At 35.9% G+C, this 27,500-nt stretch overlaps 2 protein-coding genes across 4 annotated transcripts in view; one reads left to right on the top strand and one right to left on the bottom strand.

Moving 5' to 3' along the window:
• Positions 1-11,952, top strand: part of atad2b (ATPase family AAA domain containing 2B) — a 75,436-nt gene extending 63,484 nt beyond the window's left edge. For 2 of the 3 annotated variants that reach the window (XM_043219319.1, XM_043219318.1), the window contains exons 27-28: positions 6,169-6,297; positions 8,727-11,952. In XM_043219319.1, coding sequence (XP_043075254.1) covers positions 6,169-6,297; positions 8,727-8,768 — 171 coding nt within the window. In that variant the 3' untranslated portion in view covers positions 8,769-11,952. Of the gene's footprint in view, positions 1-2,695; positions 2,776-6,168; positions 6,298-8,726 lie in introns of those variants that run through there. The other variant, XM_043219320.1, reaches the window with a different exon arrangement.
• A 400-nt stretch (positions 11,953-12,352) lies between these two features.
• Positions 12,353-27,500, bottom strand: part of LOC122325512 (kelch-like protein 29) — a 108,788-nt gene continuing 93,640 nt past the window's right edge. The window contains exons 10-12 of the mRNA XM_043220549.1: positions 16,942-17,135; positions 13,414-13,558; positions 12,353-13,335 (exon numbers count right to left, since the gene is read on the bottom strand). Coding sequence (XP_043076484.1) covers positions 13,152-13,335; positions 13,414-13,558; positions 16,942-17,135 — 523 coding nt within the window. The 3' untranslated portion in view covers positions 12,353-13,151. The remainder of the gene's footprint in view (positions 13,336-13,413; positions 13,559-16,941; positions 17,136-27,500) is intronic.

The raw sequence follows: 27,500 nt of genomic DNA, 5'->3' as shown, positions 1-27,500 counted from the left end.
ACCTGGTTTCAGGCAGTGTATTCTTCAGAGAGGTTTTTCAGTCAGTTTTTACTTCTGCTCTCTCAGCAACACCGAATGTTTAAGTGTGAAGAGAGCTAAAATAAATTAGCTCTCGACTGAACTGATGGAAAACACATGCCAGGAAATAGATCCTGCCAGCTTGCAACACATACTTTGCTATGGTACAGAGCTAGCCAAACATAAACGCGTGCTATGCTAGGATACTGTTCGCCTAAACTTAAAACGTGCTTGTGCATGTGTTTGATATATTTGGCCAAACTTACCAAGCTGAGAACTACACTCGATCCAGACTGTTGAAAAGGGTGTTTATTGAACGTCTGTCTTGGTATGCGAGAAATTATGCTAGTCATTTTTATTTAGACATTATGATGACGAGGCATTACGCCATTTATGTGCTAATTAGCCATAGTGGGTCCATTTTGTTTCTATTTTTTGATGCATGGTAGTAAACAAAATAGATGCAGGACCATTCCAAAGAAACCAAATGAAAATGTCACGCCAGTTTAAGAATATCACTGCTGTACTTCTGCTGTCACTGGAAATGACAAACAGGAGAGCCAAACATGTAATTGGTTCTGATTGGCCGAACCCCAACCTTCGTTTTAGAACAAGAGTTGGAGATTTGACATTTTGGACAGCGCATCAGACCGTGTAAGACATTATTATATTTGGCAGTTCAAACCTTAAATCTGTGTTTTTAAACTTTTTTTTTTCTTTTTTTAGTGGCAGTACTGGGCTAAATTTGTTTGATACATGTCACATTAAGCCCAGAGGCAATTGATTTTATGTTGAATGTGTCGGTTGCTCAAGCATCGGATGATGCAAAGACTTCAGCAGCGCAGACTCTTAACCCTGGAAAGCCTGGTATGTGAAATAATCAGTCAGAATAGTCAGTTTGCTGCACTTTCAGAATATTTTTAAATATCAAACAAAAATGAAAAGGCTTTAATGGCTCATAGTGGAAATATTGAGCTCAAACTTAAAAAAAAACACCTCCGTTACGTATATGCTCAAAATAAGCAAAAATAAGCAACTTTTGGTGCAATTGCTAATATTTATATCGCTGAAATTCTGAAAGATTGTAAATGAATGGGATCTTAACGATGTAGCGGACTGCTTGGATAAATGGTATATAAAAATCAGTTGTTACTCTATATAAGTGTGTGTGTGTGTTTGTGTAAAATATGCTTTTAATCATGTTAATAATTTAGAGCTTTTAGAAGTTTGAGTATCAATCGTTGGGGGTTTTATAAAGTTGACACAACATAAATGTTTTAGTTCTTAGCTTTTTAGCTATATTCGTTTTTTTCTTTATGGCAGTGTGCACTTTGGTCATTTTGTCCACACTTGAGAGAGACGTTAGAACCAGTGGTGCCATTTTTATTTTTTTTTTTTATTCCACACAGCTTTAGTAGTCCTTTGTCTGTTTCTAACACAAAGCTTTCTTACACTGTAGCTTCAGAGAGCAGGGATACATTGCACCGGGTTGTTTGGACTACTTTTGTGGTGCTTTTTTGGTGCTTTTCATTACTGGGTGAACTATTCTTTTAATATCTGTGCTCTGAAGTCTGCTTTTCTTTAGGAATAAAGGAAAAATCTTTTCCATAGCAGTGCGAAACAGTAATATTACCCAGTGCAGCACAATATAGCCTTGTGTGTCTCAAATTGATCTCAGAGGTTTAATTTTACACAGTTCATCCTGTGGATCTTCCACAGCGGTTGCATCACTTCTTCCACTTCTCTAACTTGACCGTTTCAGCTTTCAGTTTGTCTTAATAGAATCTATTATACATGTTCTGCAGCTGGAGCACATGAGAGATTTGTATTAAAATTAAAAACAGGCAAGTGCGCTTCTCTTTCTCTGAACATTTCTACCTTAATCACAGCCTGTCTGAATCTGAATCGAGCTCAGAAAATCAGACTAAATTATTTAACCGTATTTATTATTTAACATTATTTATAACTTAATATAGCCCTCAGTTTTAAGAATAGTATTGGTTTTATTATTTAATGATTTTAGAAGTAATGTTATTCAGGTAAATTGTGTGTGTGTGTGTGTAATGTAATAATTTATTTGAATTACGTCAGGTCTAAAAGCATCGTGCTCTGTGTTCATAAAGCTAATAGTACTTACAGTATATCATGGATTTTATTGTGTAACAGTTAAAAAAAAAAAAATCTTGTTGCATAACTTCTCAGCCTATTGTTTAACTAAATAAGTTTTGAGAAAATCTACTTTTGCTACAACATATCAATCTGTTTTGACCTTTCTTTAAACAGACTAACAGTCTATTTCTCTTTATTTTTTCATTAATTTTTTTGCATAGCAAACTTGCTGACCTTTGTGCGTCTGTGTAGGCTGGAGAAGTGATGCTTCATCCAGCAGTTACTGTAATATTTGTAGTTTTTAAATGCAATTTTAATAGGGGTATTTCTCTGGGTGTTACTGAAGGGAACCTGGGAATACTTTATGAAAATTAATTAATTTTATTTATTTTAAATTGCTGTGAAAAATGAAAATGTTCCTGTTATTCGACCGGCTTGTTCTTCGTATCACTCCATCTGAGGGAATGATGTCTGGGTCGGTCAGGTTATTACAAAACAAGTCTTCAAGTGAAAGTCAAATGGACTGTGTGAACAAGTCTTTTAAAGCTAGGATTACCGTTCTATTCAGGTTTGATGGAGGGAATCTGCCATCCATGACCGTTCTCCCACAGTCAGTGACACTGAGACGAAGCAACGACCCAGAGAAACGGCAAGCTCCACACCTAATCCCTGTAATTGACACGTTAGTCAAGTGTGATTATTTACTAATTATTTAGCATTTTCTCCCCTGTCATTCAGAAAATATTATGTCACCGTAATGCCATTTTACTGTATTTTGTAATCTAAATAATAATTAAACATTAAGAAATCATATTGCAATAAATTCAGAATAGCAGTTTAACAGTTAATTCAAATTATTAATTCATGTAATTTTCTGTATAGTCTATATACATGTATACAAGATGTTGGCAAACCTACTACTTCTGCTTACTAAGTAATCTAACATTTTAACACCTAACGTGTCTAATAATCTAAAATACATTAACTTATGATAGCTAACGACACAATTGCATGAATATTTTTCTACACCATTTACTTTATGGACTTATGTTTAATAATGTTATAATAAAAAACAATGAAATGCAATATGATAGAAAAGGACACAATTGCACGAGCATTTATTTGACACTACTCAAAAAATTTAACTGACGCTTCTGTCCATTTCAATTATTGGGGATGCACTGAAATGAAAATTCTTGGCTGAAGCCAAAACTGAACAAAATGATACACTGGGCTGAAGGCCGAATACCAAACACTTGGTGGTTTTTTTCGCGTTTTTCCCCATGTATGTCCGCCATGTACACCGAAAAGGCTTTTTTGGCTATTTTCAGTGCAATCATTTCGGTGGCCAAACATTCAATTAGTCTAATTTAAAGGGTTAGTTCACCCCAAAATGAAAATTCTGTTGTTTATTACTCGCCCTTATGTTGCTTCAAGACCTTCGTTCATCTTCAAAACACAAATTAAGATATTTTTGATGACATCGGAGACGTATCTGTCCCTTCATAGACAACAATACAAAGAGTTTGGTACGACATGAAGGTAAGTAATTAATTACAGAATTTTAGTTTTGGAATGAACCCTTTAGCATGATTATCTATCTTATGAAGTCACTAACCTCTGTTTGTTACAGACTTTAGTGGTTTCTGAGGAGTGGGGTTGTTTGCTATTGCTTTTCAGTATACTGATATTTACCTTCAATGTCCTCCAGTAGCTTTTAATGAACACTTTTGGATGTTTTCATTTGTTTAGGGGCTGTCTTTGTGAGCATAGATACGGTTTCAAACCTGTCCGCAGGGGATGTGTTTTCTCATTAAACGTCTCCCCAAAACCAAACCTGAGTCCACAATTACTGCCGTCCATTGTTAATCTGGGCACGCTCTGTTCTTTCGGGCTCCAACCTTATCAGAAAGCAGCACTGTTTATGTTGACTCAGACCAGTGCAGTCCGAGTAATAACTTGTCCCAGCACAACTTGATGAGCTCACGATTGGCCGGAGGATCGTTGTGATGAACATGTCAATTGAAAGGCCACTGTGATGTCTGAGACGTTTTAATTAAACCCAGCGCAAACAGTAAATACTCACATTCTGGAGCCGCGCATGAAATGAAGGTAATTATGATGTGGCTTAATTAGCTGTCGCCGTGATCTTAATTGCTTTTGAAGATGGCTGACCTCCCTTCCTGGTTGTACGTGTTGGGAGCTCAGTGTTGTCACAGTCGTTTCGTTTGCAGGTGTGCATCTGGTCAAACTATCTTCTGGAGGTTACCCTCTCATTTAATGTTCATTTATTTTTCCATTTTTGTGTGTGCGCATTCAGTTCTCGTGTATGTTAAGCAGTAGGTCTATGTTCTGAATCCTTTCCACTTCTCTTGAAAATGGTGGTAGTTCAGTGTAGCTAAAAAAAAAAAAAATTGGCATGTCTCTCAATTAAGGTCCTGAAAATTATATGTGTATATATGAAGTATATATAGTCGATATATATATATATATATATATATATATATATATATATATATATGTATATATATATATATATATATATATATATATATATATATATATATATATATATGTATGTGTGTGTGTGTGTGTGTGTGTGTGTGTTATTATAAAGTATTTTTCAAGCCAGCAATTGCTATTTTTTGTGTCTACAAAATGCTTCTTAATTTTCCTGTAATCACAAACTAATTTGCTAGTGGAAAACCAGAATTGTGTTATCCATTCAGACAGTTGTTGTAATTTTTTACACCTAAAGTGTCTAAAAAATAATTGAAATGGTGTTTTCTGGAGAACCGGATTAAGCGTGGTTTTATTCTTAGGAGGCCGAGTTGTTTGCTGTGATGAGCTGGATTTGGCATCTGTGAGTTTCCCTCCACACCTGCCTCCACACCGCATTAGCTGTCAGCTCTCATTTCCTTCACTGCGTGTTTGTAGCGCGGCCTCTGGAAACTATAACAATGTCATTAAACTTCAGCTTCAAATTAAGCCTCTTCAAGACTGTTCCGGACGCCACAGTCATTTTCCAGCAGCGAAGCAAACCGCAGGACGCACATTCATCAGCGGCTTTAATGCTTGGCTGAAATGTTATTTGTTAGCAGGTGCAGGTCAAACTTCTACACGAAAATCTGTAAAAGAGACAGACTCCGCTGCTCGTATGTCAGCGTGAACCTTGCAGAAATGCTTGATGCATGCGTGTTGGAGGTTTATATGTGATTCATTCATTACCTCACTTCCAGATGCCTGCTTTAGAGCCAGATCTTACTTGAACACAAAATGACTTATTCTAGTGGCCACTATTCCTTCCATTAACAAATCAAATACTAATAAGCACCGAGCTAAGAATATTACTTATGCATTGGCAAATCTGGCAGTGCGTTTCAAATATAACTGTACAGTATGCTCATTTTATAAGGAGTAGTTCATCCAAAAATCAAACTGGTGGTTATTTACTCATCCTCATATTGGTCCAAACTCATGGAGCTCAACAAACAACATTCTAAAGACTTGATGTGGTTTTTCATGCAGTTACAATGAAGTTTTTAAGCAAAAACAGGCACAAAAGCACTATGAAAGTCATTCACAAACGGCTTTGCATGAGAAAAAGATTAAAAATGAAGTTGTTTCCCATTAATGTTTCGTGTTGCTAACTGCTGTGAAGCAATGAACCAGTGAGTTGAACTGAAGAACCAGATCAGTCCTGTTCTATGAACCTAATCAAATGATTCATTGAAAAGATTCAAAATGCTCTTTGAACATCTTATGAACTCACTCGAGTCTTTTCCTCACACAAAGCTGTTACATTAATTCAGATGACTTGAAATAAGCTCGAGTCATAAGCTATTTTCTTGATGGATTTTGTGGTGTTTTTGAGGTTTGAATGCTTTGCTCCATGTTTATTGTAACTGGATGGAAAAGGGCTTTAAAAACAGTCTTCAGAATTTCCACCACACAGGTTTGGAATGACATTAACTGGAGTAAGTGACAGAAATGTCTTTGTTTTTTTTTTGTCTGATCGTGTTTTATTTTCCTGTGTTTCAGGCTCTGTTGGACAAGGTGGTTGTGAAAAGTGACGGCTTCAGTGTGGATCACCTGGAGAGAGTTTACTCGGTGCTCAGCCAGTGTATTTACCAGCACCGCAGAGACTATGACAAGACCCGTCTGATAGAGGTTGAGTGACACACACACACAGACAAATCAATAAGACGTTTCATGACTTTATGGCCCTGGTTTACAAAGATCTCATATGAAGGGTACTATTTTATTTTGCAGTTTATCAGATTTCATGTATATATTACATGGGTGTATTGCAAGCAATTTACTCACTCAAGCTTATCGATTCTAAATACACATAGTTTAGAAAGGGTTTTGTGCAGTAATAGTTCCACGTGTTAACAGGTTACCCACTTTCACCAAATAATATTTTCTTAACTTTAGTTATTTGATCTGATTTACAAACCCAGGCCACATTCATTTTTATTTTTAGTGCTAAGGTAAAATATATAAATCCATCTATTTTATAAAATTTTATTTTTGTTTTTAGGGTTAGAATCAGGGTTTCACGACTATGAGAAAAATCACAATTGTTGATTATTTCCTTGAAACTGTAATTTAGATTAATAATTACTATCACAATTTACAATGAATGATATTTATACCATTGCTTGAGGCAACCAAAGAATAACGTGCATGGATTTTAAATGATTAATTGCCATTTTGAACGATTAATTTAAAAATAATTAATTGTGCAGCCCTAGTTATATTTCTATAGTATTTTTGAATTTATGAACATTTCTGATTACTTTTGTGCTGATATTTTTTTTTTGCTACTTATAAATACATCAGTTTTATTTTATTTAGATATAAGCCCAAACCTTTTACTATATTTTTATAGAATTAATTTAATTTAGTTTTAATATTTCGAAAGCGTATGTTTTGTTTTATTTTATTTTAAATATAAATGTTGTAGTACCTTTTGTACGTTTTATCTGCGATTATTTGTTGTAATAAATGCTGAGCCAGCAGAACGCTCAATTAAAACGATCCCATTATTAACTAGTAGCTCTATGCTGACTAATGACTCGTAATGTTCAGTTCAGTCATGTGTCGTGTGTGTGACAGCGGCTCAGAGGAGATGGATACACAGTGACTGAACACAGCACAGCGAACAGCTGCTGTGTGTTTAAATTACTCCGGCGCACCGATGGTGGAGAGCTCTCGCACGGCCTCCTGGGAAATTATGTGCGCTGTTCTCAAATACAATAGTAATGGTAGCTGCCCAGCAGAAACAGATTAGAATTGCTCTAAGGAATTATGGCCGGCGAGGCTGATGGCTAATTTGCATGTTGTGTACCAATTCCTCTTTGAGAGGACCCTAATGGAGTCGTATTTATTAATTCTAGGCTGATTCGCAATCCAGACCATCTGGAAAAGCTGTATGTGTTTAGGTTTTAATCCGCTGGTCTCCGTCAGATCGTTGGATCTTTTGCAGTCATTGGACTGGAGCTGAGATCCACAGAGGATGGCGGAAATTGAACACAATTTTGTTAATTGTTCGCACATTGTACAGTGCCGAAAGAGTTTGTTAGTTACACTTTGACCTGAATTAGAATTGCTATATCAGATGAAGAACGGAAGGTAGAGTCCTAACTAAATGCAGTGTGAAAAAGTTATTTGGTTACCGTTTTGGTCATGTTGCACTGGGTAGCTCCGCCCACAGCAGAATCCCATTAGTCTAAAAGTCGTCTTTACAGATTCTTTCGAAAACGAAACTTCTGTCAGTATTCACTCACCCTCATACTGTATAAATGAACAGCTTGCATATCAGGGTGAACCGTCCCTTTAAATGGCAATTATTTTTTGGTTTTTGGCCCTGTGGGAAAGAAAAGATCATTTTATGTTGGAAACTTGTCCCATCGTCAGGACAACTTCCTTCCAAACCAAAATCTGATAGCTGATCGCCTTTGATTTAGTTCCTCTTTACATGAAATAACTTTCTCCTCCAACCCACATCTGACTGCTTCATGTTCTGCCGTGATGGTTTGAATTAATTATGACATTTTACTGCTAGCTTTAGCCATCTACCCATCTTGCCGTGGAGCAGGAAGGAAAAAAATCCATTAGAGAAAAAAAAAAAGAAAACCCACAATGTTGTATTTCAATATATAGTGCTATCAAATGATGAAATGCATCCACATCATTGTGGGTTTGTATAAATGCATCAGGGTTTCCACAAGTTTTCAACATTTATTAGAAAATGAGAATGATTTGAGCTCATGTGCCACTCAAAACCACTAATGGCTGCTGAGCTGAAAACAATGTTTTTTATTTTTGACTAAAGAAATGCAGCCTTGGTGATCATAAGAATCTTTTTAAAAAAATCAAATTTTACCGACTAAAACGTTTGAACTTTAGTGTACAGAAAATATATTCCAATATAATAAATATATAATCCAAATCATGACCTTCAAAACTTTAAAAACATCCATTGAATATTAAGACACATGTATAAAATAATCATGTGGCACTATTTGATCGCATCCGCATTTAACAAAATATGCAAGTAACAATGCTGCTTTCTGTTCTTTTTTTGTTTGCAGGCGATGGAAAGACAAGTTGAACATTTCGAAACATTCCTGTGATGAATAGAGGGCTTTCAGAGAGAAACTTGATCGGAGACTCTTTTGATACAAGAGGGAGAGGCCGACGTTCTGAGCCAAGTCCTTAACGCGGAGCAGGTCTGGACGCCTCGGTCTCAAATAACAGCAGGAAGGGAAAAAAAAGGTGCAGACATTACAAACAAAGGCTTACAAAGGCGACCTTGGTGCTATCATCTCAGGTACCTGAAACAGAACCAGTCTACAGAACCAAACACAAACTCCTGGAGGTTTCCTTTTTATTAGTTTCGTTTTTTGTAAACTCACATTACATGCCAATTGCCGACGATCGTTCTTGGTGCTATTGGGTGCTATTTTGTTTGGTGTTTCTTTTTCTTTTTCTTTTTTGTCGTCTGCTGCTCCTTGTTCTCATAGAAAATTAAACAAAACACAAACAGTACAAAATAAAAGATTGTGTGATGTCACAAAGCAACCTCAGCCTCCATCTACTGGAAGCAAGCAAACACACACACACACACACACACACACACAGATTCTCACCAGCAGTGGCAAACTGTGTACGGACGTTGTGATGCCCTACAGCGCTAGTCGGCTGGTCATTTACTGTGGAAATAAACTACATCGTCCTCTTTCTACATCCACCCTGATGTCACCCCTTGTCACTATTGGGATTATCAACACTTTTTAGCCACATAGAGATACTCTTGCTGGAAAAAACAACACGTTTTTGTAGGGACGTCTGGTTTTTTTTTCTACTTGGTGTTAATTGTTAAGATTTGCAAGGCCTCTGTATTGTAAACCAACCTTTCCTTGTGATAAATAAGACTGTGTTCTCCTTATTTAGACTATAATGTTTGCAGAAAACCAATGAAAAACAGATAGATTTTGGTTCAAATTGACCTTTAGGAGAGGAATGGTATTATTTTTAGACCCATCTAACCCATTTTTTGGCTTTTTTTTTCTGGTTTAACTGGATTTACGAGTAGATTTCTGGAGATTGCACTGCCTGGCATGTGCCTTAAACCTTTGAAATAGGCTAAAAACATAACTGAATATTGACTATCAATGTTTATGGACGAGCCACAGGGGCTACAAAACTATTTAAAAACTAAAAAAATGGTGTATGTTGTAGTTAACTGTATGCCAATCTCTTCTCGAGTCACAGAGTCACCACTTCATGGTTTGTGAGTCAGGTTGCTCCATTATACATTGTGGCTTTCTTTTGCCATCCATTTTTATTGTAACATAACATATTTGGAGTAAAAGTAAGTGATGTTTTGGAAGTTAAAATGGCAGACTAGGCAGTGCTGAATTTTTGAACATAAAGCATTACTATATTTTTGTTGTTTTTTTTTAAATATATATTTTTTTTTGTTTGACCTTTTTATAGTTTTTTCCATTGTTTTCACTCGTACCGTCTAATGTTGTTAGGTGTCGCATTAACTTGATTTCTGTCCATTTTGGCATCGTCTAAGCATTAACCGAGTTCTCCCTCTCATACTTTTAACTCTCAGCTTTCATCGCTTTATAAAGAACGTTGATCCAAGTTCAAGAGTTCTCGTGACCTTGTCTAGGATTCGGTGCTATAAAAAACTAAATTAAAAAAAAAAAAAAAAAAAAAAAAAGAGTAAAAACCAAAAAACACTTTTTAAGACATATGCAAAAGAAAGGAAAAAAACTAGGAGTTAGCTGTTAGCTTTGGACTACTGCAGTGCGTGTGAGAGACAGAACCGCAGCTACCTCAGCAAGTTGTTTTCATGCGAAGAGACAAAAGTAATGACCTGTTTACTTACAAACAGTATTTGTTGACCTCTGTAATATCACTGCGCCCTTCAGAAATTCAAGCTAAGGTACTGGATCACCTCTCTGACATGAGCACATCATGTGGCTGCTGCAGTAATCCTCGGGTTTGTTCGCATTTTTACGCTATATTTCGTTTTTTGGGGGTTGTTCTGCGTTTGAGCCGAGAAAAGAGTGGCATTGTAATAACGCCGAAATGTTATATATACTGTATATTTCAGTTTTTCTACATGTTCATCCCACGATTTGCAGTTTAACGGCCATGTTTGTGAAACGCTTGCTTTCTTCGGTCCATTTCATGATTGTTTTTGATTTCGCAGTCGCATTTTCCTCCGTGCTATTTGCCTGTCCATTTGTTATTTATTAAATTATTAAACGTCGTCATGTGTTCCGCGTTTTGTTCAACCGAAACTAATTGGAAAAGTTGTTACATGAAATTTGTGCCGAGACACGATGTAGCACATTTTTGTAGCAGGTGTTGCACGACGTTCAGAAACGGGGTTTACTGGTCTCAGGTCTCTGCTACATCAATATTTATTCCATAAGGGTGGAGATGATGGTGGTTGTTGCTTCTTTCATTTGTTTTAAATCACCGTAGAGGATGAGAGGGAGGTTCATGAGGCTAATGTGCGTTTTCGGGTCCCTCTTCGTCACCTGTAGTCCCATCGACATGCCTAACTGGTGTAGCATTGAAGAAACTACTGTAATGCTGACCACTTGTGCTTGGTGGGGTGGGAAATGAGCTTTAGCTGATGCCAATTCATATAAGACGTAACCTATTTTGCATAGCGTAATGCAATTGGCCCTGAATCGAAAAATTCGTGTTAAACGAAATTTCACATTTAGAAGCACCACTAATACATTTTTTGGAGAATTAACTCTTAAATCCTGCATTAAAAAATGTTACAATGTGGGCATGAAGGTCTATGTAGTTCTATGTGTTTTGACTACAAGTTAAAGTTCATTACCTTTGGTTGACCAGAGTCTAATTCAGATTATTTGACTGATGGTAGGAAGTCCATAGAACAATAGCATTTTGCTTTAGGTAGGTAAATAAAACCCTCTAAACTCAGATGTTTTTGGTATAAAAGTCCAGGAGTTTAAGTCAGTGCTCAGTGTTTGAGATGTTTTTTTTATTTGTTATTTTTTCTGGGCAACCAATGGTTTTTAGTTAATCCTATTTAATCAGTAGATTTATACCCCTTAATGATTAACAAGGTTGAGGCAATTTAATTTTTTTTTCGTAATACCAGAATTTGTTTCCCTTTATACTACTACGAAGCAAATCAAAACCACACATATTGTTTTGTCCTTCCCTGCAGTCCTTTTTTTTTCGTGAAATGATATATTTACTGTAATTTCTGAAATAAACTGCTGTGATATACTTGAATAAAAGGTGCAAATTGAAGTCGCTCTAGTGTTTCAATTTCAATCTGAGTCCTGTCTTGTTTTGTAATGAGGGTTAGAACACGCTTTGGATAGTGTGCTGCGTTCATAAATTGGAAAATTTAAATTGCATATAGCAAACAGTTCTGGATGACCAATAAAAAAAGCACATTTTCATTCACAAATAACTTGCATTTCTCGACTTACAAAAGCATTTATCTTTGCCGCTACGCCTCAAAATATTTTTTTAATGGCTTCATTTTTCAGACATTTCTTTAAGGCTACGGAATGGCACGTTTTCTAAATGTTACGAAAAACACAAAACTTTAGAACGAATAGGCATTCACCCAAAATAAAAATCTTTACCAATTTGCCAAAAATGGCGCATGAACAAATGACTGAAATGTAAATAAACAGTCAAATTTGTTTCTTTAGAATTCTGGATATGTATTTCAGCATTAATAGCGTAAATTGTTCCAGTAGGGTACAGATTTACAGACATTGTCCAATCCATTGATTTTTTTTTTTTTTTCTTTTCTTTTCTAAAAACATTTATACACAATTTTCATTGGTTTTTAAAATATACATATCTTCCCTATAATACAAAGTTTCTCCATCCATCTTGCTCCATCCGTATTCTGCCATGGCTGCAGGCTCGTGGATTGGAATAAAACGCAAGGATAAAACCCACAAAGAAAGGTGGAATGATTTACACAGAACAAAATGAAATGAAACTCCTCTGGGCATCACAGGTTCTGGTATTTTGTGCTTTGGAGTTCCAAGAGGGCCTTCATTCAATCCCGGCTCTCTGCAGCGCTGACCCTCGCTGGAGGGCAACATGACTAGCATCGACGTCCTTTGGCTTCTTACAGAAGTCCCCTCATGATGCAACTGATCTTTATATACGACACACAATCCCATATCATCTCATGAAATGACTACCAGTGGAAAAAAACAAGATTTGACCGAAACCTTATCAAAGAAACATGATGGGAGAAGTACAACTCAAACATTGGGAGTTAAAAAAAAAAAATTGCATTTGGCTGACCTAGAATACCGTTCAAATGGCACGACACCTGAGGGGGAGCTACGCTACGGATCTCTTTCTAAATCTCGTCCGCGACGGTCCGACCGCGTTCCACCCAGGTTGGCTGGTTGGAGCTCGATGGGCTGGTTTAGGCCAGTTCGTGACATTAGAGAAGTCCAGAGTCTAGCTCGTCGTCAGCCGCTCTGAATATACTTCTTTATAACCACGCATCCGTGTCTGAAAAGCGGACACGGCAGATTCTGCAAAAGCGTCCACGTGTTTGTGCAAGGGTCGAAGGTCTCCATGTTGCCCAGCGCTGGTCCCTCGCTGCTCACGATCCCTCCCGTTGCATAGATCTTGCCGTCCAGGATCGCCGCGCTGGGGGAAGAACAACAAGAGACCATTTGTAATCGTTTATTGCATCGTGTAGCGCAATCTACTGTTCATTAGACAAACCTGCAGAACTGCCTGGAGTGATTCATGTTGGGGCCGGCTTTGATGTTGCCCTTGTCTGGGTCGTAGATAGTGGTGGCTCGGGCATAGGCTCCTCCCAGGATGAAGATAAAACCATTGAGGCTCACAGCGGGAGCGTACTTGTTATCTAAATAAGACCGAAAGGAGCACAGGAGGAAAGAGAACAACAGATAGAAGTTACTCCTCTGATGTACGTTGATGAATTTTTGCCTTGGAATAAAGGCGCTGTTTGGGGCGTTATCTTACGCATTATGCTCAATGCAAGATGTGTGGTGCTTTTCAGAGCTACGAGTAAATCATACAGCTTCTGGGATGCCTACATCCTTATCGCCGAGGCTTCGCAATGTTCTTTAGGGAAGTTTCGGATAATTAATGAGGTAGATTACGGACTTGGGTTCTGTGTCAGTCCGCAATCTTTCGAAATCGGATTTGAAGCACCATTCGTAATGCATTTGATTCTCCCAGACTGTTTGCTGCCACGTTCTATTTCCCACGTCCCTGTATCCTTTATGCTTTACATTATTAAGCGGGGAATGACAAATGACGGCAAAAAAGATATATATATATATATATATGGCGCCCGCTTCGTCTAATGATTCCATACAGAGGAAATCACCTCTGTAGACCCTTCACAACGTGACAGGTTTTACTCACTCCATCCTTCTTCACACAGGGTAAATGGCCAAGAAACAGAAATAATCACATCTTTTCATGAGCGGGCAAATGACTGACAGCCCGACGCACGGTCGTGAACACGGAAAAGGTCGTCAAGCCGAATGCAAGAGAGAGGCTATCAGCCTTCGCTTTCTGACAGAGAAATTGTCTCCCAAACGATTACAGCTGGGCCAATTTATTACACCTATGAATAATTCACGTGGCTGCGTTCAAGGTTTTGTTTTGTTTTTTTTTCCCCTCGCACCTTCGACTGACGCTTGAGAAGCCGAGCGCAGAAGCGATCTGTAAAACAGCGGATGGATTTAATGGTTGAAAAGGAAGTGCGAGACGGGCTCTCGCTCGGCGGCGTGACTGCCAGGTGCTTCTCATTAAAACCCCCCACCGCTCGACTTTGACTGACGGTCCAGATAACGCCCTCTCTTTATAGCACTCCAGTCGCAGCAAGCGTTGTCGAATTGATCAGCGGCGTAACCCGTGGGGAGGCATCGCCTTCTGTAACGAGAGCACGGTTCTGGCACTCCCCCTCTTTATTCCCCTCACAAAAACGACAGCTTTTGTGCCGAGTCGCTTTATGCATCTCGCAAGCACTTTGAGTCGCCGGCGCCGTAGGATCAGGTCCGTTAAGTCCTAATCTCACCCCACGCAATGCTCTGTTTATCTGTTTGTTGTCTCGGTTTCAAACCCACCGCTGATGCTATCAGCAGAGCTTATTGTTGGGTTTGGCCCACGTTCTCGCTACTCGAGGGGCTCGAATGTGACGCCAAAGCTCGGCCTTCTTCTTTGATGCTGAATTCTAGCCACCGGCAAGACGTCTCAAGGTTTCGATCAAACGGGGCACCTGTATCTTGCACAATGGAGACATGAGAGATTCCGATTTTGAGAGCGAAACGAGACAACAACAACAGTTCGCGCCACCAATTTACAGAGGTGTCTCGCTCAATTTTCGGGAGAGGAGAAATGCGGCTGAGAAAAGCTATTAGAAGCTAAAGAAAGGGGAAAGGAGTTGTTTGAATAGCAGCGTTCCTAGAGAGTTGGGGTGAGAACGCCGGCAGTAACCTTCTGTCCGCAATAAACAAGTTGAAGCATTTTAAGCGAGACTACTTCAGTCAAAGCCATCTCGCACTCTGACAGACGTCTCGGTGTACCGCCTGGCCAATTGACATGCTTTAAACGTGTTTTATAAACACTGGCTACCCTTTAGTTTGGAGGTTTGAGGGATGTCTGTGGACGTGGCTTGGAGCCAGTTCAGTGAACGCTCATCAGACTGTCCAGAGGCTCCCTGAATCGCTTTTTAATGTGCCTGTATTCTAAAGATGCCCTGCAATCTTGTGTAATTTGTACAAGCAATTGTTTGCAATCAATTCCCCACTGTCCATGTGGCTTCATGCACTTCCAGTGGCACTTTGCCTGCTCGACCTTCACTGACAGCTTGTCCTGTTGGCACTGGCTGAACTAGTGTTTGCTCAGTAGTGTTTACGACTGACCGCAGGTCTTCAAACAACACAATCATGCAGAGACCTTGAAGAAATGAACCTGTTAAAAGCCTTGAGCGTAAGGCCGTCACCTCTCTGTATGCAGTGGTAAAATGGCACTTTCTCATTCTGGGTGAATATAAGGGTTTTATAAAATTTTTTTTACAGCATTTATTTATAAATATATAAACACACACACACACACACACACACACACACACACACACACACATATATATATATATATATATATATATATATATATATATATATATATTATATATTGTATTTTATTTTTATTTGAATAGTTTTATATAAAATTATTATTATTATTTGTTTTAATATTTTTATTAAATACATCTGAATTAACATTTTTAAAATGTATTGATATTTCAAATAACAGGAACAACGATTAATAAATGCTGGAAGAGTTTTTGTCCGTTATCATTTAACATTAGATATCTTGAACACTTTTTTTTTTTATGGCATTTACTACTACTTACTAATAAATAAATGACAATAGAATACTTATATGGCATAAAAATCAATGAATATTTAATGTAATGTGTATTTTTAGATAATGCCAAATATGTTAACTTGCATAAATGCAACTAATTATTTATGTAATATATAACATTTGAAATGAACTTAAACCAATATTAAAAAAAATATTATTCATCGTTGTGCAATATTAGATATCATGAAAGGTTTTCATATAATTTATTGTTAATATATTTATATACATTGTAAAATAATACGCTTTATTTTACTGTAGTTTCACAATAGTTACATTTTAAGTAACAATCTGGTTCTCAAAACAGTGATGAACCGTTTAAACCTCACTTAACCCTTTAAAATCATACACTTACAACTTCATCTAGAAATAGCTGCAAGAATGTTGATTAAACGTGACGGTCCTGCACAAAGGTCCTATACTCAAGCGTCCGAACAATCAAGTAAAGATGATCGCATGATTATTCTTCATGTTTATCTAGTTCTATGTACTGAACGCAACTTGATTTAATTACCAAGTTAATTTAGTTTATGAAATGGCTTTTATGATGCCATAGCGCAGCAATCACTGAGCTAATTGAAGCCTGAAAACCTCCTACTGCAAGTAAAGATGGCGAGTCCCGATCTGCCATATCAGTCCTGCTGTTCTTCTGCTACGATTGAGGCCCCGGGGCAAAGCAAACAACCACATAAAAGCCTTTCACCACGGCAGACCACGAATACTCAACCACCTCCTGGTGCCATATTGACAAACACGTGTTTTTAAATCGTCTTTGGGCGAAAATGCAGCAGCGCGAATGAACGGTTTTCATTTTCCATTAACAAACTGGTGTTGGAGAGTAGTACCTACCGATCATGGGGGACTCTATGAAGCTCCAGGTGTTGGTCTGGGGGACGTAAGATTGTAAAACGCCCGCCGAGCGTCCGGCTTCATTCACGCCGCCGAACACGTAGACCTTCCCGCCGCACACGGTGGCGGCCGCCGAATGGACGGGCTTGGGCAGCGGAGACACCGTCTCCCATTGATTCGTGATGGTGTCGTACCTGAGGAAAAAGCAACTCTTTTAGGAATGCGTCTTAATAAAAACGCAGTGCTTTTTTGTGAAAGGGCGGCATGTAAAAATAACTTCAGAAGCGCTGTACAAAATTCACAACTGAAGATGGATCTCTTTTAATTGATTCATTTGTTAATTGGTCGCATCTTTGCAGGAATTTGAACTGGATTGCACATTTTTTAACGCGCAGTGCATTCTGGGACACGGAGTCTACAAAGTTTTGAAAAGAAGTTGTTAAATATACAGAAATAGAAATTAATGCACTAAAAGAATGAGAAAAAATATTAAAAATAAACTCATGATAAAATAGGTGGTGTTTTAGATATGTATCATAAAATATGATAAATATATTACATTAGGTAGATAATGTTATTCTTTATTAAAAAAAAAAATGAGGTGACATTTTTTTTAATGGATTAAATAAGATGAAATATATAAGGAAACTATAATTCTATATAACTATAATATAACTATAACTACAATTTTCTTGGTATTTTTTTTGTCATTTTGGTTGTCATTTGGATTTGTTTCTAGTTATGTTTGATTTAGTTTCAATTAGTTTAGAATTTTTGCTACATTTTTTAGGTGTTTTTTTTTGTAATGTTACATGCTTTTGTCATTTTTATTAACCTTTTCCCGCGTTTATTTTTATTTCAATGTATGCACTAAATTAAACTCATATATCAGGGTTTTTTTATTTAACATTTTGTATTTTAAAATATTAAATATTTGTAAAATATTATTTAATTTCAGTGTTAGTTTCTGAAATCAGTTTAAAAATGCATTAAATGCGAGTAAATATGTAGACAAATATATAGTGAAAATATCTAAAAATGTCTGACTAAATAGGTGGCATTTCAAACATCAAACAATTTAAAAAAAAAACAAATAATAATAATAATATATATATATATATATATATATATATATATATATATATATATATATATATATATATATATATATTAATTATATATATATATATATATATATATATATATTATATATTATATATATATATTATATATATATATAAAAATATAAAAATAATATATATATATATATATATAATATAATATAAATAAATATCTATATATATATATATATATATATATATATATATATAAATAAATATATATATATATATATATATATATATATATATATATATATATATATATATATATATATATATAATATAAACCCTGCATTTTTTCCAAAATTGTCGAGGCCAACATGAGAACTCTATTCTATTCAAAAATGTCAAAAGTAATGTGAATTGTCGTTTTTTTCTAATGTAATGTGAATGTAATGTGACCAGAAGCCTGAACACACAGCTGGAGCATCATCTCAGGATCAGCTCTGAACATCGAGAACACCTCAAGTACAGCGCAACGCTTCAGCTCCAGCGGCTATCGATTAACTACGTAATATACGTAAAAGACGAAACACAATTATAACGAGAACGTAACTGATAACTAACCGCAGATACTTCCTGTATGATAAATGCATGGACAGCTTTGCCAATATTTCAATTCGCTGCAGGCAACATTAGCGGAGGCATAAAGATGATAAAAAAAAGGAATATGGCAGACAGGAAAAGAAGCCTCGGGCTACAGGTACATTAGCAGCAGCTAGCACAAATCGACTGAGACGCCGAAGCCATCAAATAATGCACAAATGCTGAAAGTAATGGCAAGTGACTCCTCTAGCTGAGCACCTTTGATGAGTTGTGCTTTCTTAACCGCGCTGTTTTGACACAAAACCTTTTTTTTTTTTTGTTGCAGTTTATTCCATAAGTCTTATTTATTGTGTGTAGCTCACTGCTGAACCATTGTTTCTTTCCTTCATCACCTACCTGCGATGGGACAGTAAAAATAAAAAAAATCGACATGAATATAGTACATTATTTTTACTACTGCTATTTATTTATTTACTTTTTTAAAGCTTTAGCTTCACAAATTCATATTTTCCCGTGTTAGAAATACAATAAATGTTTGACAGATTATTACATGTTATGCATGAAAACCCATTTTAAGCCCTTGAAAGGGGATATATCTGAAATATATCCCCTTTCAAGGGCTTAAAATGGGTTTTGATAATTAATAGTAATGCTATTTTTAATATGCTATATATTAATAAAAATGATTAGGCGCCACAATTTTTTTTTTTTTTTTTTTTTTTTTTTTACAAATTGTCATCCTAACATTATATTAAATTATATTTTGTTTTATTTAGTTTGACTGGATGATCACTTTAAGCACCTTATTACATTACTATGTTAAAAACTTAAAAAAATACATATAAAATAATAAAATAATTTTTTATTTTAAAGATTGGGGTGAGTACGATTTTTGTGCATTTTTAAGTTCATAAGTATCTCATGCTAACCAATGATGCATTTATTTAATTAAAAATACCATAAAAACACTAATATTGTGAAGTATTACAACAATTTAAAATAGCTGTTTTCTATTTATGTATATTTTAAAAAGCTTATTTATTCCTGCTGAATTTTCAGCATCATTCTAATATGCTAATTTTATTAATCTTGTCTGGATTATACGACAAATAAAAAGTTCAAAAGCACAGCATTTATAAAAAAAAAAACATTATAACAACTTTATAAATGCGTATGCTGTCGCTGTCTTCATGAACTTCCCTATTTTGATCAATTTAATTGTAATAATTTCCTCAACGAAGAAAAGGAAAATCTCACCGACCCCAAAAGTTAAAAAATGAGCGTATATTGTTCAAATGCAGTCCAAGTGATTGCGAGTCACAAAACACTGGCCTTTCTAAAGGCGACGGTGAAAGGAAGGAAATGAGAGCGAGCTGGAGTGTGTAAGGTATGAAGCGCAAAATAATAGATGTTATCCAGCTCTCCTGTAATTATAAGACCTACTGTACCGTGACCCACATTCGCCCGCATCGCAATCCACTCTCTGTTTAATCACACGAGAGCCAGAGGGAGGGCAGGGGCCTCCGATTGGCTGCTTTGATAACCGGTGCCTGCAGGGAGCCAATGAGATGAGCCGGAGGAGGATGCGATGAGTGCTGTTAGCGCACATGAATAGGAAGTCTCTCCTTGGCTGTGATACAGCCAGAGAACGGCACTTCTGAGCTCCTGCCTGACCTCATCCTCTCCCCCTCCGTCCTTGACGAAGCTCTTTATCCGCCGTCCCTCTCAGGTATATATCTTGGTGACGCCGCTGAGCTTAAGGGTCGAGCCGGTTGCGTTCGCCGAGCCGGCGGCGTAAACATCCGTACTTCTAGGACATCTGTGGCCTCTCACTATTCGAGGGATTTCTACAGCATTAGGCAAATGATCTGTGCTGGATTTAACGGGATGTTTTCTACGCAGTGAAGCGTTTGTTAATGATAGAGTTCATCAGTCTGTCACTGGGATTGTGATTAGTAGTGTTTGTCAAACTACACACAACACACTAAGATCTGTTTCTCTCTATTATATGCTATTATATACTAGTATTATTATTATTACAATTTTACTTTAAGCTTTAATTTTTATTGGGTTTTTTTATTTTACTTTTAGTCATTTTGTTTTAGTAATTTTTATGTGTCTATAATGTTTTAATATATACATATATTTATATGTGTGTGTAAATATGTGTATATATGTGTATACTGTATATATATATATATATATGTGTGTGTGTGTACATGTGTATATATATATATATATATACACACACACACACACATATATATATATTTTTCTATTTATTTATTTTTTTATATAATTTGAATACCAAGTCATTTCTTTTAGTAATTTTTATGTGCTTATGTAATTTTTATTACTCCTTTTTTCCCCATTTAGTTTTATTTTTAGTCCATGTTTAATAGATTTAGCACTAAATTAAACTTAATATTTTCAGTTTAGTTTTAGTAATTCTTTGTTTCATGTTGTTTTTTAGCAAAATAATATATTTAAAAATAGGTATTTATTTTTCATTTCAGGTATTTTAGTAACAAACTCAAACTCATTTCATTTAGTATTTTTTATTAATTTTTATATATGCTTTAGTCCATGCAATTTAAGTGCTCCAATTTCATTTAGTTGTCAAGGCTCTCGTTTGAATTTTCCATTGAACATCTGTATTTTATTTTGCCTTTGCTTAGTTTTAGGTTTAGTTTGCAATAATACCACTGCTTGAGATCCACAGAAGACTCTGGAATCTGCATAGCAACGCTTGGCAACCGCGCAGCAAGCACGGTTCACATAACAAATACCTAGCTACGAATGCACTTAATTCATAATTATTACTATCTTTCATTTTACTGCTGTTGCCATTTTATAAAAGAAACGAGCCCCGAGAGTCCATTCTAATGATTTTACAGCAGTTAAGAGGGTTTTCAGCTTCACGTCATGCCTAATTACACTCTTTTCTGAGGTGAAATCACTGTAACACGGTCTCTTGTGGTTTTCAGCTTTAATCCACATACATTATATGAAGGGGCAACAAGCTCGGCCCCCCTAAGTTTGGAATCACATCTTACCGAACCGTTTTAGCCCTAAAACTAGCTATTAATCTCACGTAAATACAGTCGGTTATGGCTGAAAAAATGGTGGGTGAAAAACTGATTCTGACGGTTTTTAAAGGGACAGCAGCTCAATTCAAAATAGTTAATCGAATTTTAAAAACGTGTGGCCCCCTAAAAAGTACGAGCGGCCCCTGCCCGGACCCCCAGTTATTTCTATATGAAGAATTCAACGCATTTCATAGTTTCAAAACTATTTCATTTACAGCGATAATGTTTCTTTTTACTCTGGACAATAAAACTAGATTCAGCTCAACCTGTCAAGGATAAAACCGCTTTTCATCGGCGCCTTTGTTATTAGAAAATAATACACGGCATTTAGCATAAAAACAAATATAGAGGACGTAAAAGGTTTGCTTATCTAACAAACAAACGCATTTTTAACTTTCTTATCAGACTTTAGCTGCAGTCAGAACATTATTATTCACGTGATCTTCTGTTCTTGTGCATTCTGATCAAATAAAGAACAAATACATTTTAATAAAAGCAAATATTAACTTTGATTATTGTTACTTAATTATACACATAATATACACAATAATTATATACTATTATCATATTGCATTTTTACATTTAGCTTTAGTTTAAAATGAATATTTTATGATTATATTTCTATATAGCTTTAAATTATTTTCATTTCAGTTTTAGTGAATGCAACACTGACCTCTAACTTTTATCATTTAAATATAAAGTTTATAATTTACAAAGGTTTTTTTTAGAGTGTTTTGCTAAGTAATTTCCCCTGTAGTTCTTATTATATTTTCTATTAATTTTATGTGCGTCTGACATTTATTTATTTATTTAGCTTTAATTAGTTTTTTTTTTTAAAAGCTATTTTTTTTTAGCAATTTTTACTCCTTAACCTTTAGGCAGTTGTCAAACTAACTCCAAACAGCACTAAAGCGGCTGTTCTCATGTGTACTTAGATTGAAGAATAATTCAATATTGTTATATTGTCATTTCTATAATATAATATAATACAATACACTATGATATAATGCTAGTTTTAATTACTTTTTAGTTCGCTTTTATCATGCGTTATTAATCTTAGGCCCGCAACCCCTTCGCTTTAAATAATTTCAGATAGCCAAAATGTTTCAAGTCAAGTTTTCTTGCTTTAAATGAAGAAAAATGTCAAAGAACCAAATCCTGGCTGCGGCGGAACAGCTCTATTCTGAGGTGAACGCATTAAAACAGACGTGTGTTTTTGAAAGGAAGCATTCTGATGGCAGAAAAAGACGTTCTCTCGCCCTCTGTGGCCCTTCACAATAAATAAACAGCATTTGATGGACTTCATTTGCAGTCTGAATCTTGTTTGGCGCGCTCTAAAGCGGTTTGTAATTGAGGTTACGGCCCCTCACAGAGACATCACTGAAGGCTTCAGCTTCCTCACGCCGCAATTAAACCTCTGTATTATTTATTGGGAGGTAATCAGCGGTGAACGGCTGCGGTGACGTCACGGTCTCAGCGTGAACATGGCTCATGGCTTTGTTTTCTGCCGAGGACGGCTCCGAGCGCTGCTTCTGTCTCTGGGATCAGAGGGTAATTGTGTGAGATGACAGCCGCGTCTTAGTCCTGCTCCTGCCACAATAAATACAACTCGCCGTTCTCCTCAGAATAGAGGCGACCTTTGCTTCCTGGGGGCTTTATAAAGGTCACCGGTCGGACAGTCGATAGATAAAGATCCTCTTCCAGCAGTTTGCCGGTCTTGAGGAACTGCTGAGACACGAGCTATTCAAGATACAGCGATGAATCCCTTGCTAGATGTGCTGTTGTTGATCAGTGTTATAATGTTTCTCTGAATGTGACAGTTGTTCTAGGATGCTTCATTACGCTTCAGTATTATACTCTATATACATCTCTGTACATCTCAAACAATAATAAGACAAGGAATACATATCAAACATACATGTAAAACATATATACATATATACTTATATATATATATATATATATATATATATATATACTGCATATATATGTGTGTGTGTATATATATATGTACAGTATATACACACATTATATATATATATATATATATATATATATATATATATATATATATATATATATATATGTATATACACACACAGACACACACACACACACACATATATATATATATATATATATATATATATATATATATATATATATATACATATATAAATATAACTAGGTGTGTGTGTGTGTGCATACGTACATAAGTAAATAATGTTTATGGGTTTCTACCTGAAATATTTTGTCTAATTCATTTATATATATACACACACACATGCATGCATGCATGCATGCACGCACACACACACACACACACACACAGACATATATATATATATATATATATATATATATATATATATATATATATATATATATATATATATATATATATGCAATAAAAATAAAATAAAAATGACAAAGAATCATTTTGGAATAGGATTATGACTTCTGGTATTGGATCTAGAGCTGCTTAAAAAAATTCCAACCCCTAAGTGAAAGTGAAAAAAATTATAAATGGAAAACTCCATAAAACTAAAACCAAAGTGCAAAGAGCAAACAAATTTAAAAATGCAAAGGATATCAAACTGAGCAGCGAGCGTCTCTGAACAGCTTAATTACGGTGTGTGTTATCTGCTGCGCTGCTAATAGCTTCATCACTGTCTCCAAATTAATTCTTTAGAGCTTCCACACTTTGGTCAAGAATACTGACGGAAATCAGTGTCGTACCAATAAACTACCAGGCTCCAAAGGTGATATGTAACTTAATTTGGTTCGTTATTTAATTTATTTTTTACACGTTTTAATTATTCATCAAAGTTAAGGTTTAAATATCAAACTTTCAAAAGGAAAATAAAAACTTAAAGCAAAAATTGGCATGTGCATACTTTTACTGTTCTTACAGAAGAAAATGACCTTCATTGAATCTTCAGTGAGATAATCAAGGACAGAAAGAACACTGAAAGAAAGTCTGGCCTTATTATATATGAAAGGTGAAGATGCTCGATTACCAAAAATCTGATGCAAAATAACATATTTACTACCTCTTTATTATGTAAATCATTCAATTTACGCAAAACATAAATTGATTCAATTTTTTTTTCTCAAAATTTATTGGAAAAATGACACCTTTTCACTTACAAATCCAAAAAAAAGTATGTTGGCTCATTTTAAAAATACTATATATATATATATATATATATATATATATATATATATATATATATATATATATATATATATATTTTTTTTTAATCCAAATATTGATGGACATAGTAATGTTAACTTTTTTTTACCAAAATAAAATAATCTATTTACTCACAGTCAAAATAAAATTAAAAGTAAGTTACGTAAAGTAAATTAAGATGTATAAATCAGCATATTCCGTCTGGACATAATAATAATAATGTTAACTCATCTATTAATTCACAAATAATAATAACAAAAAAAAAAATTATTTTAAAAATCAATATATACTTCCTGTCTAGACATAGTAATGGTTCTTTGAAGGACAAATACATGCTGTCTTTTAAAGACACGCAGTGTGTTATTTAAAATATTTTAACAAAAATAAATAAATAAATAAATTTAAATAATATATATATATATATATATATATATATATATATATATATATATATATATATATATATAAAAATGTGGTTAAGCTGTCACAGATATACACACACCTGTACGATCGCTCACGAAGACTTTTTAATTCATACAAACAAAGCTTGTGTTAATGACCCGCGTTGAGAAACATCAGATGCAAGTTTTCCAAAGCCATGCAAAGAAGGTAGCAAGCGAAATAATATTACACCATACTGCTGCTTCTGTTGTTCTTCTTCTTCTAAAGCGAAGGTCTACAATAAATAAACCATTGTTTTTAATCAAACTTATAGGCTGCATCAATCTAAACCCCGCCTCCGGCAGCGTGGGGGAGTCCCGATGTTCAGAAACCGTCACTCAGCCTTTCAGACTTCCATCAAACGAAGAACGCAAAAGAGCTTCGTTTGAAGTGGATCTCAATTTCCTCGATTTTGCCAGTGTTCCATTTGAACTTGCCTTAATTAAGCGTTTCAAGCTAAACTCATTATCGTTCCAAGCCTTGGTGTAACAAATGTTTAGTCCACGGACTGCTTCCTCCTATCTTAGCGTCTTTTAAACGCTGTTTTGCATAAAAATCTGCTTTTTAGTTGTGTCCGCAGCACAAACGAGATGTTCATTTCATCTGTTAACTTCATCTAATCTGCTCTTAAAGGGCCGGTGCGACCAGCCCACACGGATACGTCTAATAATCTCTCTGATCTCACCAATTTGCGATGTGGCTCTTCCAGGCTTCCAGTGGCGTCCGCGCACACGCGGTATCGCTGTGGAGGGCACCTTGAGCCTCCATCAGGAGAACTCGGCGCAGCACTCCGACTTAATTGGATTTGTGCATCACACACAAATTGTGACATTACAACTCGATGGAGGAGTAGGTCATGCGCCAATTACCAAAGCTCACGGCGCGAGCGGTCGCGGACATGGAAGCTCGTCTAAGACTTCATTACCCGCCCGCGCTTCCCTTTTCATTATGTGCTGAATGAAGCGGTGCTCACCATACACCAGGGTGCTGCTGGAGGAGACGGTACGAGATCTACGGACGCAGACCACAGCAAAAGAACAGCCTGTGACTGTGGGTTGGATGCCTTTAATGAGACTTTCAGTGCTTCAGAGGGGTCATGCGATGCGAAGTTTCCTTTCTCTTCGGAGTGCGACGAGCTTTTAGAGAAGATCCCTAAAGTTGCGGAGAGATATATTCTTTATGACTAGTCCGCACCCCCCTGAAATGGCGTGTTTCAATACGCCCCCCACATTTCTACATCACAGAGTGGGTTTATTTTCAAACGCACCTGAGCAGCAAAGAAAGAAGGCGGGGCTATTGTTCTCGTTGCAGCGTTGTTGTTGCTGGCGCCATGTTCTGGAGACGCTGTGCGTCGTTGTTGAAAGTGAAGCCACTTAAGTTGTATTTACTACACTGTTCCAGAACAGTTCAACCTAAATATTAGAGTGTGTTCAGGGCATTTATGGAGGACTGTATCCTGGACCTGGAGAGTAGTCTAGAGAGAGACTATGGGCCAAAGGCAAGACACTGGATAACTGGCCAATCAGAGCACACCTGGCTTTTTGAGAATGGTGAGCTTTGTACAAACTGACTTGTTTGCTTTACACCAAATACACAAAATAATGTCCTTCTTAGCGACATCATGTGAATGTATAGACACGTCACCTCACTTTTATCTGTGAAACACTTCTCTATTGGCAACATCACTGTCATCCAGCTACTCTTCATAGGTTGGATGGCAATCACATCAGGATCAAAGTTCAAAATTAAAACTTGGCATCTTGTCTGCACTCTATGATAGTATTTTGTAACGGCTATTTAAATCCTTATGTAATTGTGTGTCATAAATCAACATCTCAGGAATTTAGCAAAAGGAAAAAAAATTATATTGAATAATTCGTTATATAACAGTTATATTGGTGAATTAATTTTTTTAAAAGAATATATATATATATATATATATGTATTTTTTCTTCCTCTATATAATGTAAAGATGTGAAGATAATATATATTTATCTGGTTTTAAGACATTTAAGAGGTTTCAGTTGTTTATGTACAATAGATCAGATCTTTTTTAATACATTAGCTTGAAAAGGCATGGGATAACATTAGTCAGGAAATATATTGATATGCTGTATGCCAGAGAGATGCAAAAGCTGGTCATGTCAAATATTAAAATGGATAAAA

Source organism: Puntigrus tetrazona, chromosome 20 (genome assembly GCF_018831695.1).
Source record: "Puntigrus tetrazona isolate hp1 chromosome 20, ASM1883169v1, whole genome shotgun sequence".
Lineage (NCBI taxonomy): Eukaryota > Metazoa > Chordata > Actinopteri > Cypriniformes > Cyprinidae > Puntigrus > Puntigrus tetrazona.
This window is presented reverse-complemented; position numbering and strand designations above follow the sequence as displayed.